At 42.7% G+C, this 15,291-nt stretch overlaps 1 protein-coding gene across 1 annotated transcript in view; it reads left to right on the forward strand.

The window, feature by feature from the left end:
• LOC111981656 (dehydrogenase/reductase SDR family member 11) overlaps nucleotides 1–13,446 on the forward strand; it is a 38,130-nt gene extending 24,684 nt beyond the window's left edge. The window contains exons 2-7 of the mRNA XM_024013034.2: nucleotides 4,095–4,304; nucleotides 11,602–11,696; nucleotides 11,913–12,042; nucleotides 12,229–12,321; nucleotides 12,431–12,496; nucleotides 13,243–13,446. Coding sequence (XP_023868802.1) covers nucleotides 4,095–4,304; nucleotides 11,602–11,696; nucleotides 11,913–12,042; nucleotides 12,229–12,321; nucleotides 12,431–12,496; nucleotides 13,243–13,284 — 636 coding nt within the window. The 3' untranslated portion in view covers nucleotides 13,285–13,446. The remainder of the gene's footprint in view (nucleotides 1–4,094; nucleotides 4,305–11,601; nucleotides 11,697–11,912; nucleotides 12,043–12,228; nucleotides 12,322–12,430; nucleotides 12,497–13,242) is intronic.
• The last annotated feature ends 1,845 nt before the right edge of the window (nucleotides 13,447–15,291 follow it).

Raw genomic sequence — 15,291 nt, forward strand, 5'->3', positions numbered from 1 at the left:
ATGTGTCAACATGTTTGATGTGTTGGCAGCTGCATAGGCTATTCTTGTTGAGCAGTGTCAAGTGTCCACATACTTTCTCTGTCCATTGCCGTTGTAATCTACTGGAAACTATACATGTTCCCCCACCACTCACCACTGTAGAGAAATCGTTAACGGCTGCGCCTCACAAAAGGAGCGCTTGAAATACGCCAATTAAGATTTACATTTTGATTACAACGTGCGTTTAGTCTAATGGATTAGCCTGAAAAAAAGTTTGCTCATATTTCCTCAAGGCAATAGCCTATAGGCCTAGTGTTTTTATTTTTGTTCAATATTTGTTTTCTGTATTCATTCGGGATCACAGTGCGGACTGAACCGAGGTCCCCGCGAATACCTGTAGGGTTACACCCCTAGTTTTCAGTGTAAACTTAAACGACTAAAACCAGATATAAAATATGTATTTTTCAATGGTGGAAAAAGTACCCAATTGTCATACTTAAGTAAAGATACCTTCATAGAAAATGACTCAAGTGAAAGTCACCCAGTAAAATAATACTTGAGTAAAAGTCTAAAAGTATTTGGTTTAAAATATACTTAAGTATCAAAAGTAAATGCAATTGCTAAAATATACTTAAGTATCAAACGTAATAGTATAAATCCTTTCAAATTCCTTATATTAAGCCAACCAGATAGCACCATTTTCTTTTTTATTTATTTACGGATAGCCAGGAGCATGCTCCAACACTCAGACATCATTTACAAATGAAGCATTCGTGTTTCGTGAGTCTGCTAGATAAGAGGCAGTAGCAATGACCAGGGATTTTCTCTTGATTAGTGCTTGAATTGGACCAGGTTTCTGTCCTGCTAAGCAAATAAAATGTAGTACTTTTGGGTGTCAGGGAAAATGTATGGAGTAAAAAGTAAATTTTCTTTAGGCATGTAGTAAAGTAAAAGTAGTCAAAAATATAAATAAACCACAGATACCCCAAAAAACTACTTATGTAGTACTTTAAAGTATTTTTACACCACTGGTATTTTTCAATAAGATCATCTTTGAGAACTAACGATCACCAAAATAAAAACTGGACAGTCAGGGAGAATCTAAAATTCCCCAAATATGTGACCAACCACCATTGATTTTGTTATATTGTTTGAGTCACTGAGATCGCATAAGAACATGATAAAAGCCATGGCAAAATGAGTAGAATTGCAGGAAATGAGCTTTAAAACAGACTTTTTTTTCTCTTCTCCCCATGACACGTTTTGTGAAAGTAGTGCGTACAGGGATGCTAGCTAATTAGCTCGCTATCACTACCTGAGTGACGATAGCTAGCTAGCCAAGTGAGCGTGTGAAATAACAATTGCTGACTTGGTGTCTAAACCAAGTAACTTGAGGTAGAAACGCATTGCTAGTTTGAACTTTTACAGGGGAATGTAAAATGGATGTTGCTTCAATGATGGGTGTCTTGTTTTGCACGCTTTGTACAAAATAATAAAATGCAGTACTACAGGATATTTCTTAACGTAGCTCTTTATTAGCTAGCTATAACTGGCATGTTCACGTATTGTCAACCAGGATCAAACTGACCATGACCTAACCATTTGGGTTGTCTTAACCAATCATAGCACAGTATGATTTGGCGGTAAAATGCATCCAATTACAATTCAGTATGTTTACACATATGAATATTACAATGGGGTGAAGAAACAGCACCGCTTGTGTTATTCCAGACAAACCGAATAGGGGTTTAGCTCAGAGGTTGCTAGGTGGCGTTAGCCCACTAGCTAGCTAAGACACTCGACAGTTCAGCTAGCCAACTCCGAACAGTGGGAACCGACGGAGAGCTAGAGATCACGAGTAGAAGTAACTAACAGCACTAATTGTGTGTAGGCCAGACAACAGCTATACTCTAGCTATCCGACAACAAAAAGTGCTGCTAACTGAGGTAACTTCACTCGGTAAAGTGAAGGCGAATCCCTGAAAATAGAAAGGAAGCCACTCAACGCTCCGTGGTGGAGTGGTAACCCACATTGAAAAGGAGCAGTTCAGTTAAGAGGTAGTTTTCTGAACTGCTTAATGTGTTAGTAACCAAATGGACTCGTGAAGAGACGAAGAATGAGGAAACCAGAGCATTGTGGGTTGCTATATAGGCAAGCAGTGCTTACCCCCAGGGCTTACCACCCTGGAGTGACGAGTTGCCTCAAATGCTACAAATATATATTTTAAGTCTTTTGGGGTTTATCAGTGAGTTAAATCCAGATGGACAAATCCATGCTTCAGCCTATTTATTTAAAGCCGCTATTCAGCGTCAGTTGAGATACGGGTTATAATGCTATTTAAGGGGAAATTATATTTCAGATGGTGTCAACATAATACAAATGTAATTATTTTTGGAGTAGAATGTCCTTTTTCAAAAGTCACCAGAAGTGAACTTCTCACAGTCGTTTAAAAAAAAACTGAAACATGGGGTGCACCCCCGTTAACTTTGTCACCGCTACTGTAAAAATCCTAGGGGATGCACTGCACCCTCATATGATGCTATTTGTTAACTCTGTTGTGACATGTCTTTGTAAAACTAGAGAAATTATTCAATGTTCTATTCAAAGCTTACAAAAACCTTTTAAATCCTGGGTTATGTGTTGAGATAATGCCTTATCTGTATATAATCCCAGTTAAATCACTGCATCCCTGTCTTTGGCTCTCTAGGCCAGGGTTCCCCAACTAGCGGCCCATGGGCCGAATTTGGCCTGCGGGTCATTTTTATTTCCCCCACCCAAGTTTTCGGAGCAAAAAAATGTAGTACTTTAATAATTTATTGTTGGACATAAAAGATTGTAAAAACACCAGCAAATCAGCTCCAGGTGATTTTTAATTTTGGAAATCTGTTCCAAGGTATTCCCATGCATAATAGAGATACTGTATATGTGATCGTATACAAATGTAAGCAAGGTTTGAAATGATTGTTTTAGTCAAATATATCTGTCTGTGCTTCTTGCAGTCAATTTGCATTCTACAAATTATTTGTAATTATATTCCGGTCCCCTGACCATCCACTCAAGAAAAAAAATCAGCCCGCGGCTGAATCTAGTTGATGATCTCTGCTCTAGGCTATATAGAATATTAGTGTGTGTGTGTGTGTGTGTACATGCGTGTCCCCACGTTACTCCATCCCTGCCCTGTCCTCATGAGACTGAGTGCTCTCGTCCCAAATGTCACAGCACTTTGGCTCGAAAAGAGAGAGAGGAAGAGGCTGAGAATGCCATGCAGTGCTTGGCAACATTCCTGCCTGCCACTAACCCCCCCCCCTCCCTCCCTAGACACACACACACTCTTCCCTCATCCCTCCCCTATCGTTCTGTACTGAGAGCAGTCCAGACAGGGACAACATGTGATGGGTGGTTCTGTGCCCTGTAGGGAGATCTATGTCCAGTCGCATCAGACAGACAGACCCTCCATCCTAGAAGCCTGCATTGAGGGAGGCTGACCTGGGAGACAGGGACTGTGGCTCTCCATAGCTCCATGTTTAGTGGAGGAATAAGGGTCATGGGTCACTTTAGTTTTATAAGGGTCATCATGGTTAATAAGGGTCATTAACATATTGCTTATTTCCTTTAGCCAGACACTGTCTAAACAGACATGTGTTCCTAAATGAAACTGGTAGAATACCAATAATTTCTTAACAACAAGATTGCAGATGTTATGGTCTTTCTATAATTGAAAAATTAAAGTGTTCTTTGGTGATAAACTTCAGACAAGACTAGAGAATTTGTAATAGGAGTGCTGCTGCTGACTAGCCTGGGTTTTCCCTGGCTATCTTCCTTTTATGGAATATACCAGGATTGATTGTATGGTTGTGGTTCCTTTCGGCCCAGAGTATGGGTGAATGGGTAGGGCTCTAATTTGTTTGTGGCGTTTTCTCGTGTCTTCCTTATTACAGCTCAAATCAGTGTAACAGACCAAATGTATTAGGCCTATTACTAATCATTTTAATTTCTGAAATTGTCAATCAAGAAAGTACAACACATGTTATAGTCTGGAGTTTCTTAAATTCTCACATCACGTGTTTACCTGATTTGTGATCGAAGTCTTATCCCTATTTGTGTGACGTTTGTAGAAGCTGGCAGCCGAGTGCCAGAGCGCGGGCTACAGCGGCACGCTGATCCCCTATAAGTGTGACCTGTCCTGTGAGGAGGACATCCTGTCCATGTTCTCTGCCATCAAGACACTGCACCAGGGGGTGGATGTGTGTATCAACAACGCAGGCCTAGCCCACAACGAACCTCTGCTCAGTGGCAAGACCGACGGCTGGAGGAACATGATCGATGTGAGTGGACAACACACACACAATGTACATGGCTTCTCTCACACACACACACACACACACACACACACACACACACAGCCTATGCACGCATGTCTTTCCAATCAACAACAACTGTAACAACGTAGTAACCACTGTAACTGGGTGCTGGGCTGTCATACAGTTGTTACTCAACAACTGAACTGCTGTACTTGAGTGTAGCAACCATAGCTAAATAGAGAATAACTGTGAAAAACATTTGGTTGTAGAATCAGAATAATCTTTATTTACAAGTACAGTGCGTTTGGAAAGTATTCAGACCCCTTAACTTTTTCCACATTTTGATAGGTTACAGCCTTGTTCTAAAATTGATTAAATAAAAGAGTCCTCTTCAATCTACACACAATACCCCATAATGACAACGCAAAAACAGGTTTTTAGACATTTTAGCAAATTTATTCAAAATAAAAAAACATCCTTGAGATGCGTCTACAACATGATTTGGAGTCCACCTGTGGTAAATTCAATTGATTGGACATGATTTGGAAAGGCACACCTGTCTATCTAAGGTACCACAGCAAAAACCAAGCCATGAGGTTGATGGAATTGTCCTTTGAGATCCTAGACAGGATTGTGTCGAGGCACAGATCTGGGGAAGGGTACTAAAACATTTATGCAGCAGTGAAGGTCCCCAAGAACACAGTGGCCTCCATCATTCTTAAATGGAAGAAGTTTGGAACCACCAAGATTCTTCCTAGAGCTGGCCGCCCGGCCAAACTGAGTAATCAGGGGAGAAGGGCCTTGGTCAGGGAGGTGACCAAGAACCCGATGGTCACTCTGACAGAGCTCCAGAGTTCCTCTGTGGAGATGGGAGAACCTTCCAGAAGGACAACCATCTCTGCAGCACTCCACCAATCAGGCCTTTATGGTAGAGTGGCCAGACGGAAGCCCGCTTGGAGTTTGCCAAAAGGCACCTAAAGGACTCTCAGACCATGAGAAACAAGATTCTCTAGTCTGATGAAACCAAGATTGAACTCTGGCCTGAATGCCAAGCGTCACTTCTGGGGGAAACCTGGCACCATCCATACGGCATATCGTGGTGGCAGCATCATGCTCTGGGTGTTTTTCAGCGGCAGGGACTGGGAGACTAGTCAGGATCGAGGGAAAGATGAATGGAGCAAAGTATGAAAACCTGTTCCATAGCACTCAGGACCTCAGACTGGGGCGAAGGTTCACCTTCCAACAGGACAACAACCCTAAGCACACAGCCAAGAGAATGCAGGAGTGGCTTCAGGACAAGTGTCTGAATATCCTTGAGTGGCTCAGCCAGAGCCCGGACTTGAACCCGATCGAACATCTCTGGAGAGACCTGAAAATATCTGTGCAGCGACGCTCCCCATCCAACCTGGCAGCTTGAGAGGATCTGCAGAGAAGAATTGGAGAAACTCCCCAAATACCGGTGTGCCAAGCTTGTAGCGTCATACACAAAAAGACTCGAGGATGTAATCGCTGCCAAAGGTGCTTCAACAAAGTACTGAGTAAAGGGACCAAATATTTATGTAAATGTGATATTTAATATTATAATTTTTTTGTATACATTAGCAAACATTTCTAAACTTGTTTTTGCTTTTTCAGTATGGGGCGTTGTGTGTAGATTTGATGGGGGAAAAATTGAATTTTAGAATAAGGCTATAACGTGGAAAAAGGGAAGGGGTCTGAATACTTTCGGAATTTGCCCTAGTGAGAAGGTTCTGCCAGTGATAGACACTTTACAAACTGAATACAGACAAGTTCACATAGACTTCGTACAGAATATACAAAATTGGAACGGTAACATAAAACTATAGTCTGATTACAGTGGGAATATGCAATTTACAGAGGGGAGATATATATATATATATATAAGCAGAGGGAAGGATGCTGCCGTGGCGAATAAATACAGTGTTATGCGTCGGTGGTGTGATGCGTCGTACAAAGGGTTTAACGAACCCACAACCACACAAACTTCCAGTGTGTGGGTACTTAAACATGATAGGCCTGTTAGATGCAGTGCCAACACACACACTCCCCCTCACAAGGAGTCGTCCCATTGCCTGGCATGGTGCTACTACACAGAGGCCCACTTGTAGAAGAAGCCAGGCATTATTTCCCTCCATCTATTATGCTGGGCCTTTTCTTTACACAAATTCATCGAACTCAAGACCATTCCATTCAAGCCACTCAGGCTGAGCCCTCCGGCTCAAAAAGTAGTCCCATCCCTACAGAGGAGCTGAGCATTTCTAACGCCTGTCCCATCTGTTGGCATGGCGGCCAAGATGAATGTGTACGCTGTGTATGTTTTTAGACAGTGTAATCTGTGTGCTGTCCTTGTTTTGCCATGCCACTTCCCACTATTTCCTTAGTTACGCCGTTGGCGTCACTCTCAAAGTCACATGATGGAGGAGACCGGTCAGGTTCAGATGACACAATTTGACACAGTGACACACAATGACACGATCTCTACCTGTGTGACGAGCCAGAAACCAAACAGTATGTTATCTGAGGTCATTTTTGGTCTGTTGTCTTTTCTTTTTTTTAATGTATTTCACCTTTATTTAACCAGGTAGGCCAGTTGAGAACATGTTCTCATTTACAACTGCGACCTGGCCAAGATAAAGCAAAGCAGTGCAGGACAAACAACAACACAGAGTTACACATGGAATAAACAAACGTACAGTCAATAGCACAATAGAAAAGTCTATATACAGTGTGTGCAAATTAATATAGTGGCCATAGTGGCAAAATAATTATAATTTAGCAAATAAACACTGGAGTGATGGATGTGCAGAAGATGAATGTGCAAATAGAGATACTGGGGTGCAATGGAGCAAAAACATTTTTTTTAAATAACTATGGGGATGAGGTAGTTGGATGGGCTATTTACAGATGGGCTATGTACAGGTGCAATGATCTGTAAGCTGCTCTGATAGCTGATGCTTAAAGTTAGTGAAGGAGATATGAGTCTCCAGCTTCAGTGATTTTTGCAATTCGATTCAGTTATTGGCAGCAGAGAACTGGAAGGAAAGGCGGCCAAATGAGGAATTGGCTTTGAGGGTGACCAGTGAAATATACCTGCTGGAGCACGTGCTACCGGTGGGTGCTGCTATGGTGACCAGTGAGCTGAGATAAGGCGGGGATTTACCTAGCAAAGACTTCTAGATGACCAGGATCCAGTGGGTTTGGCGACGAATATGAAGCGAGGGCCAGCCAACGAGAGCATACAGGTCGCAGTGGTGGGTTGTATATGTGGCTTTGGTGACGAAACGGATGGCACTATGATAGACTGCATCCAATTTGCTGAGTAGAGTGTTGGAGGCTATTTTGTAAATGACATCTCCGAAGTCAAGGATAGTCAGTTTTACGAGCGTATGTTTGGCCGCATGAGTGAAGGATGCTTTGTTGTGAAATAGGAAGCCGGTTCTAGATTTAATTTTGGATTGGAGATGCTTAATATGAGTCTGGAAGGAGAGTTTACAGTCTAACCAGACACCTAGAATATGTGGACAACTACAAATACCTAAGTCAGAACCGTCCAGAGTAGTGATGCTAGGCGGGCGGGCAGGTGCGGGCAGCGATCGGTTGAAGAGCATACATTTAGTTTTACTTGCATTTAAGAGCAGTTGGAGGCCATGGAAGGAGAGTTGTATGGCATTGAAGCTCGTCTGGAGGTTAGTTAACACAGTGTCCAAAGAAGGGCCAGAAGTATACAGAATGGTGTCGTCTGCTAGAGGTGGATCAGAGAATCACCAGCCACACGAGCGACATCATTGATGTATACAGAAAAAAGAGTCGGCCTGAGAATTGAACCCTGTGGCACCCCAATAGAGACTGCCAGAGGTCCGGACAACAGGCCCTCTGATTTGACATTCTGAACTCTGTCTGAGAAGAAGTTGGTGAACCAGGCGAGGCAGTCATTTGAGAAACCAAGGCTGTCGAGTCTGCTGATAAGAATGTGGTGATTGACAGAGTCGAAAGCCTTGGCCAGGTCGATGAATACGGCTGCACAGTATTGTCTTTTGTCGATGGCAGTTATGATATCGTTTAGGACCTTGCACGTGGCTGAGGTGCACCCATGACCAGCTCGGGAACCAGATTACATAGCGGAGAAGGTACGGTGGGATTCGAAATGGTCAGTGATCTGTTTGTTAACTTGGCTTAGGAAGACCTTAGAAAGGCAGGGTAGGATAGATATAGGTCTGTAACAGTTTGGATCTAGAGTGTCTGCCCCTTTGAAGAGGGGGATGAGAGCGGCAGCTTTCCAGTCTTTGGGGATCTCAGACGAAATGAGAGGTTGAACAGGCTAGTAATAGGGGTTGGAACAATTGCGGCGGATAATTTTAGAAAGAGAGGGTCCAGATTGTCTAGCCCAGCTGATTTGTAGGGGTCCAGAATTTGCAGCTCTTTCAGAACACCCGCTATCTGTATTTGGGTGAAGGAGAAATGGGGGAGGCTTGGGCAAGTTGCTGTTGTGGGTGCAGAGCTGTTGACCGGGGTAGGGGTAGCCAGGTGGAAAGCATGGCCAGCCATAGAAAAATGCTTATTGAAATTCTCGATTATCGTAGATATATCTGTGGTGACAGTGTTTCCTAGCGTCAGTGCAGTGGGCAGCTGGGAGAAGGTGCTCTTATTCTCCATGGACTTTACAGTGTCCCAGAACTTTTTGGAGTTTGTGCTACAGGATGCAAATTTCTGTTAGGAAAGCAAAGGCTATATTTTTCAAACTGCCTGAGGTCAATATCTTTCCAGGATACCCGGGCCAGGTCGATTAGAAAGGCCTGCTCGCTGAAGTGTTTGACTGTGATGAGGGGTGATTGTTTAACCGCGGACCCATTACGGATGCAGGCAATGAGGCAGTGATCGCTAAGATCCTGGTTGAAGACAGCAGAGGTGTATTTAGCGGGCAGGTTTTTCAGGATGATATCTATGAGGGTGCCCGAGTTTACAGATTTGGGGTTGTACCTGGTAGGTTCCATGATAATTTGAGTGAGATTGAGGACATCTAGCTTAGATTGTAGGACGGCCGGGGTGTTAAGCATATCCGAGTTTAGGTCACCTAACAGTACAATCTCTGAAGATTAAAGGGGGGCAATTAATTCACATATGGTGTCCAGGGCGCAGTTGGGGGCTGAGGGCGGTCTGTAACAAGCGGCAACAGTGAGATACTTATTTCTGGAAAGATGGATTTTTAAAAGTATTTTATTTTATTTCACCTTTTTTAATTAACCAGGTAGGCTAGTTGAGAACAAGTTCTCATTTACAACTGGGACCTGGCCAACATAAAGCAAAGCTGTGCGACACAAACAACAACACAGAGTTACACATGGAATAAACAAGCGTACAGTCAATAACACAATAGAAAAAGGGAAATCTATATACAGTGTGTGCAAATGTTGTGAGGAGGTAAGGCAATAAATAGGCCATAGTAGCGGAGTAATTACAATTTAGCAAATTAACACTGGATTTTTAAAAGTAGAAGCTCAAACTGTTTGGGCACAGACCTGGATAGCATGACAGAACTCTGCAGGCTGTCTCTGCAGTAGATTGCAACTCCWCCCCCTTTGGCAGTTCTATCTTGGCGTAAAATGTTATAGTTGGATAGAAATTTCAGTATTTTTGGTGGACTTCCTAAGCCAGGATTCAGACACGGCTAGGACATCAGGGTTGGCGGAGTGTGCTAAAGCAGTGGGGGGAAAACTTAGGGAGGAGGCTTCTAATGTTAACATGCATGAAACCAAAGCTTTTACGGTTACAGAAGTCAACAAATGATAGCACCTTGGGAATAGGAGTGGAACTGGGGGCTAAAGGACCTGGGTTAACCTCTACATCACCAGAAGAACAGAGGAGGAGTAGGATAAGGGTACGGCTTAAGGCTATAAGAACTGGTCGTCTAGTGCGTTGGGACAGAGAATAAAAGGAGCAGATTTCTGGGTGTGGTAGAATAGATTCAAGGCATAATGTACAGACAAGGGTATGGTAGGATGTGAGTTCAGTGGAGGTAAACCTATGCGTTGCGTGATGATGAGAGAGGTTTTGTCTCTGGAGGCATCAATTAACGTAGGTGATGTCTCCGCATGTGTGTGAGATGGGACTAAGGAGCTATCTAAGGTATTTTTGAGCGGGACTGTGTGCTCTACAGTGAAATAAAGCAATAAAAACAAGCCAAGACAGCAGTAGCCAAAGCATATTGACATTAGAGAGAGGCATAAAGCAGTCACAGGTGTTGATCAGGAGAGCTAAGACAACAACGGGTAAATGGCAAAGAAAGGGCAGAGCGGGTCAGTTAGATACATACAGAACCTGAGTTCGAGGCTGGGGCCGACATGTAAACAAAATGAGGTACCGTGTTATTGAAACAGTCCAGGGGGCATCAGTAGTGTAGCCGAGTGATCGTAGGGTCAAAAGAGTAGCAATAGGTGAGTCAGGGTGCTGTACGGTATTCACTACTACGCTGGGCGAGTAGGGGACACAGCATTCAGAAAAAGCTAACGGGCTGGGGCTAGTAGATGGTTCTGCTGCGATATCGTAACAGAATAGCCTGTTGAGACCACATCGGGCGATCACGTCGGCAGTCCAGTCGTGATGGATTGGCGGGGCTCCGTGTCGACAATAAAGGGTCCAGGCCAATTGGCAAAAGGAGGTCATTGTAGCCCTAGAATTAGTTGGTATATGGGGCTAGCTGGTGCTTGCTTCGGTACAGAGGCGTTAGCTAACAGTAGCCACATTTGCAGGTAGTTAGCTAGCTAGCAGCTAGCTAGGAGTAATAATCCAGTGTAATGATCCAGAGCGGCAGGAATCCGGTGATATGGTAGAGAGAAGCAGTCCGATATGCTCTGGGTTGATATCGCGCTGTGCAGACTGGCAGGTGATTGTCCAAGCTAAGGCTGGCTGATTCCGGGGGAAAAAGGCAAGGACAGCTAGCCGTGGCTAACAAACACTAGTAGCTACTGGCTAGCTCCTGATGGAAGTTCCAATTATAAGGAATAAAAATAGCAGATCCGTACCACATTTGGTGAGGCGGGTTGTAGGAAAGTATATTTAGTTCATAGATAGAAGTGAGATTAAGATATATACGAAAAAAGACTGGCTATTTACAAGGGATAAGACCAAGACAGATATACACGTCCTACTGCGCCGCCATCTTGGATATGAGGTGTAATTTCACAAGGGGCATTGGCATTGACACTGGAGGACAATAACTACAGTCTTACACACCTAGACAGAATATATTTTTGTTTGTGAAGGCAGATACAAGTGCAAGTTTTTGACAGAACCTCTCCTATAGGTGAATGTTCTGGCCCTGTCCATTTGTACCCGCGAGGCCTACCAGTCAATGAAAGAGCGGAATGTGGACGATGGCCACATCATCAATATTAACAGGTAGATTACAGCTTCTTTTCAGCCTGTTAAATGCCTGTTATAACTGACATTTTATATGATTTAAGACTCTCTCAGAAGATACAGTAAAGAGGGCCTACAATTCTACTCTTGGTTTTAGACAGAAGAGTTGTCCGAGGGATACAGGATGGAGGATGTATCACATACATGCCATTCTCACTTTCTCTCCTTTTCTCCCTCCCTCGCTTACTGCTATAGTATGGGGGGACATAGAATGGTACCTAGTGCAGATGAACACTTCTACTGTGCCACTAAATATGCTGTTACTGCTCTAACCGAGGGGCTACGGCAAGAGCTGCGGGAAGCAAAGACTCACATCAGAGCCACGGTGAGAAGAGCAGTATTATTATTCTCTTTTTCATGTGAATCTGACAACTGTCTTGTACAATTATTAGATAGAAAGTTGATTGTTTTGTGGGTGTGTACGTACGTATGCACGCTTGTGGTGTGTCTMTCTGTGTATGTGTACATAAACATCAATAACGAGCATGTTTTGTGCCTTCCTCTTCCATAGTGTATATCCCCTGGAATAGTGGAGACTGAGTTTGCCTTCCGGCACCACAACAGTGATCCAGAGAAAGCAGCTGCTGTGTATGAGAGTATAAAAGTAAGGCAGCTAGACTAGGAGTGTGTGGGTGGGTAGATGGGCCTACCTCTTCTCTCAATACAAATACATTAAGAAATGATTGACTAATTAGCATTTTTTTCAACTGCAGTGTTTGAAAGCACAAGACATAGCCAGTGCAGTCACATACGTTCTGGGCACCCCGCCTCACGTCCAGGTAATGTAGTGCTCTGTCTGTCGCTTCTGTCAATACTTGGCTTACTCATATCCTGCCTCTTTCTCAAGTCAAGACTAACTCCTCTTAGATAGACCAATGGTACTATACACAGAGTGTACAAAACATTTGGTTCTTTCCATGACAGACTGACCAGGTGAATCCAGTTGAAAGCTATGATCCCTTATTGATGTCACTTGTTAAATCCACTTCAATCAGTGTAGATGAAGGGGAGGAGACAGGTTAAAGAGTGATTTTTAAGCCTTGGGACAATTGAGACATGGATTGTGTGTGTGTGCCAATCAGAGGGTGAATGAGCAAGACAAAGATTTAAGTCCCTTTGAGCGGGGTATGGTAGTAGGTGCCAGGAGCACAGGTTTGAGTGTGTCAAGATTTGCAACTATGCTGGGTTTCACGCTAAACAGTTTCCTGTATCAAGAATGGTCCACCACCGAAAGGACATCCAGCCAACTTGACACAACTGTGGGAAGCATTGACGTCAACATGGGCCAGTATCTCTGTGGAACGCTTTCGACAGCTTGTAGAGTTCATGCCCTGACGAATTCAGGCTGTTCTGAGGGCAAAAGGGGTGCAACTCAATATTAGGAAGGTGTTCCTAGTGTTTTGTGCACTCAGTGTACATTGTCAATGGTCCTGACCTGCATAGTCTGAAACACCTCTTTTATAGAGGATATTCATGCAGTTTGTTGAGTTTGTTTGTGTATGTAACCCTGCTTGTCGGCCTCTAGATCGGAGATGTGCAGATGAGGCCGGTGGAACAGGTGTCATAGCAACCGAGCAGGAAGGAATCGGCCGAAGGAGCAGATGGAGCCATGGTGACGACTCCTTAGCGACCCCTGCCGGGCAACGACGAAAACAAACTAGTATTCAACTGGATTTGGAGTGAAGGGATCTGTTTGAGGAGGCGTGGAGGTGGCTGTGTGTGTGTGTGGGGGAGGGGGGGGGGGGGGATCTCTGGTGAGGAGGAGAGGGTGGGCAGGTACTCTTAACCACTACAACATGGTCTTTGGTGTATTGCTCTGAAGCCACTGCAAACTTAGGAGAGGAGGGTTGTTGCTCCTGTGGTCATATATTCTACCTGACCATCCTGACAGAGGGAAGAGTATGCCATCAATTGCACATGAATGTTTTTTTTGTTTTTGTGAGTCATAATACATATCTGTTTAAAATGATGGAAGACAACACTGCTGTTCATAAAAGAATGATAATTATATTTCTTTTTTTTTGTATAGGTATTTTAACTTTGATTATTGGTAGATGTGGCTGATATACTGTACTCCCTAACCATAGATGCTCAATCCATTTCTACGGTCTTATGTTTTTAATAACAAGCAGATTTGGTTATCCTGGTATTAAGTCTGCTCGTATGTTTTTCAAAACCCATGTCAACCATCACTAATCAGAAAATGTCTATAAGGGACATTCAAGCACGATTACGCAACCCCATCACTTTGGAGCAAGTGTATTTCCCCACTCCCATATGATTTAAATTGTTTTGCACTTTGGATCCATTTGGAGGAGTATAAAGAAAACACTGTCATCTTGTGTAGAGGAAGTAACTGACTTGTATACTCTCCCCAAGTGTGTACTTGTATGATATAGTAGATGTTTATCAATAAAAAATGATTTAGGAATTGTCAAAGGTGGCTCCTTTTTGTGCACCATTATTTACTTGGATCATGTGTTAAATCTTTTCATCTTTTGATAGCAATTTACTGTCAATCTAAATAACCCTACAGTGTTAGAGTTATTCTGTTAATTGAACAAATATAAACTAGATGGCATAATCTCAGACAGGTTTGTAAACAAAACCCCTCAGAATATAGTCACCACCAACTGATGATCATAAAAACTTGGCACACCCTTTGGCTCTTGAGTCAGTTGGCTTTTTATTTTGTCTTGCATAACATGGCAGAGTTGTACAGTATGATTATATCTTGCCTACAATGACAATATTTACTGATTTTATTCTTATAATACTTATTTTAATAAGTATTATACCTATTTTAATCAGGCATAATTTCCTTTCAAACATACATGTTTTGTTTAAAATGTTATGTAAAATTCTCATGACTTTTCCAATAAATTGAGTCACGGAAAGTGACCATTTGTCAAATTGCAATGGATATAATACATAATATATAGCCTATAGGTCGTTTTCAATAAAACGTCACAATAACATTGTGCGACAGGTAGCCTAGTAGTTAGAGCGTTGGGCCAGCTAGTTCAAATCCCCGAGCTGACAAGGTAAAAATCTGTCGTTCTGTCCCTGAACAAGGCAGTTATCCCACTGTTTCTAGGCCATCATTGTAAATAAGAATTTGTTCTTAACTGACTTGCCCAGTTAAATAAAAAAACATCCAATTTTCAACAGCGTTTTTAAGAGTGTTTAACCTCTATGGGATTGGTGTCCCTATTACTAATGTGACTAGAATTACGTAAGTTACAGCAAACTTTCCAGGACATAGACATGTCTTATATGGGCAGAAAGCTTAAATTCTTGTTAATCAAACTGCACTGACCAATTTACAGTAGCTATTACAATGAAAAAATACCATGCTATTGTTTGGGAAGAGTGCACAACAACAAAAACTCACGTCAACTGGTTTGATACATTCACCTCTGAAGGTAAATTGTGCCTAAACGCCTACATGATATGGCTTTTCTCTTGCATTTCAAAGATGATTTTTTTTTTAAATAGAAAATGCATGTTTTTTTGTTTGTATTAACTTTTACCAGATCTAATGTATTATTCTAGACATTAATTTCACATTTCC

Source organism: Salvelinus sp. IW2-2015, linkage group LG20 (genome assembly GCF_002910315.2).
Source record: "Salvelinus sp. IW2-2015 linkage group LG20, ASM291031v2, whole genome shotgun sequence".
NCBI lineage: Eukaryota > Metazoa > Chordata > Actinopteri > Salmoniformes > Salmonidae > Salvelinus > Salvelinus sp. IW2-2015.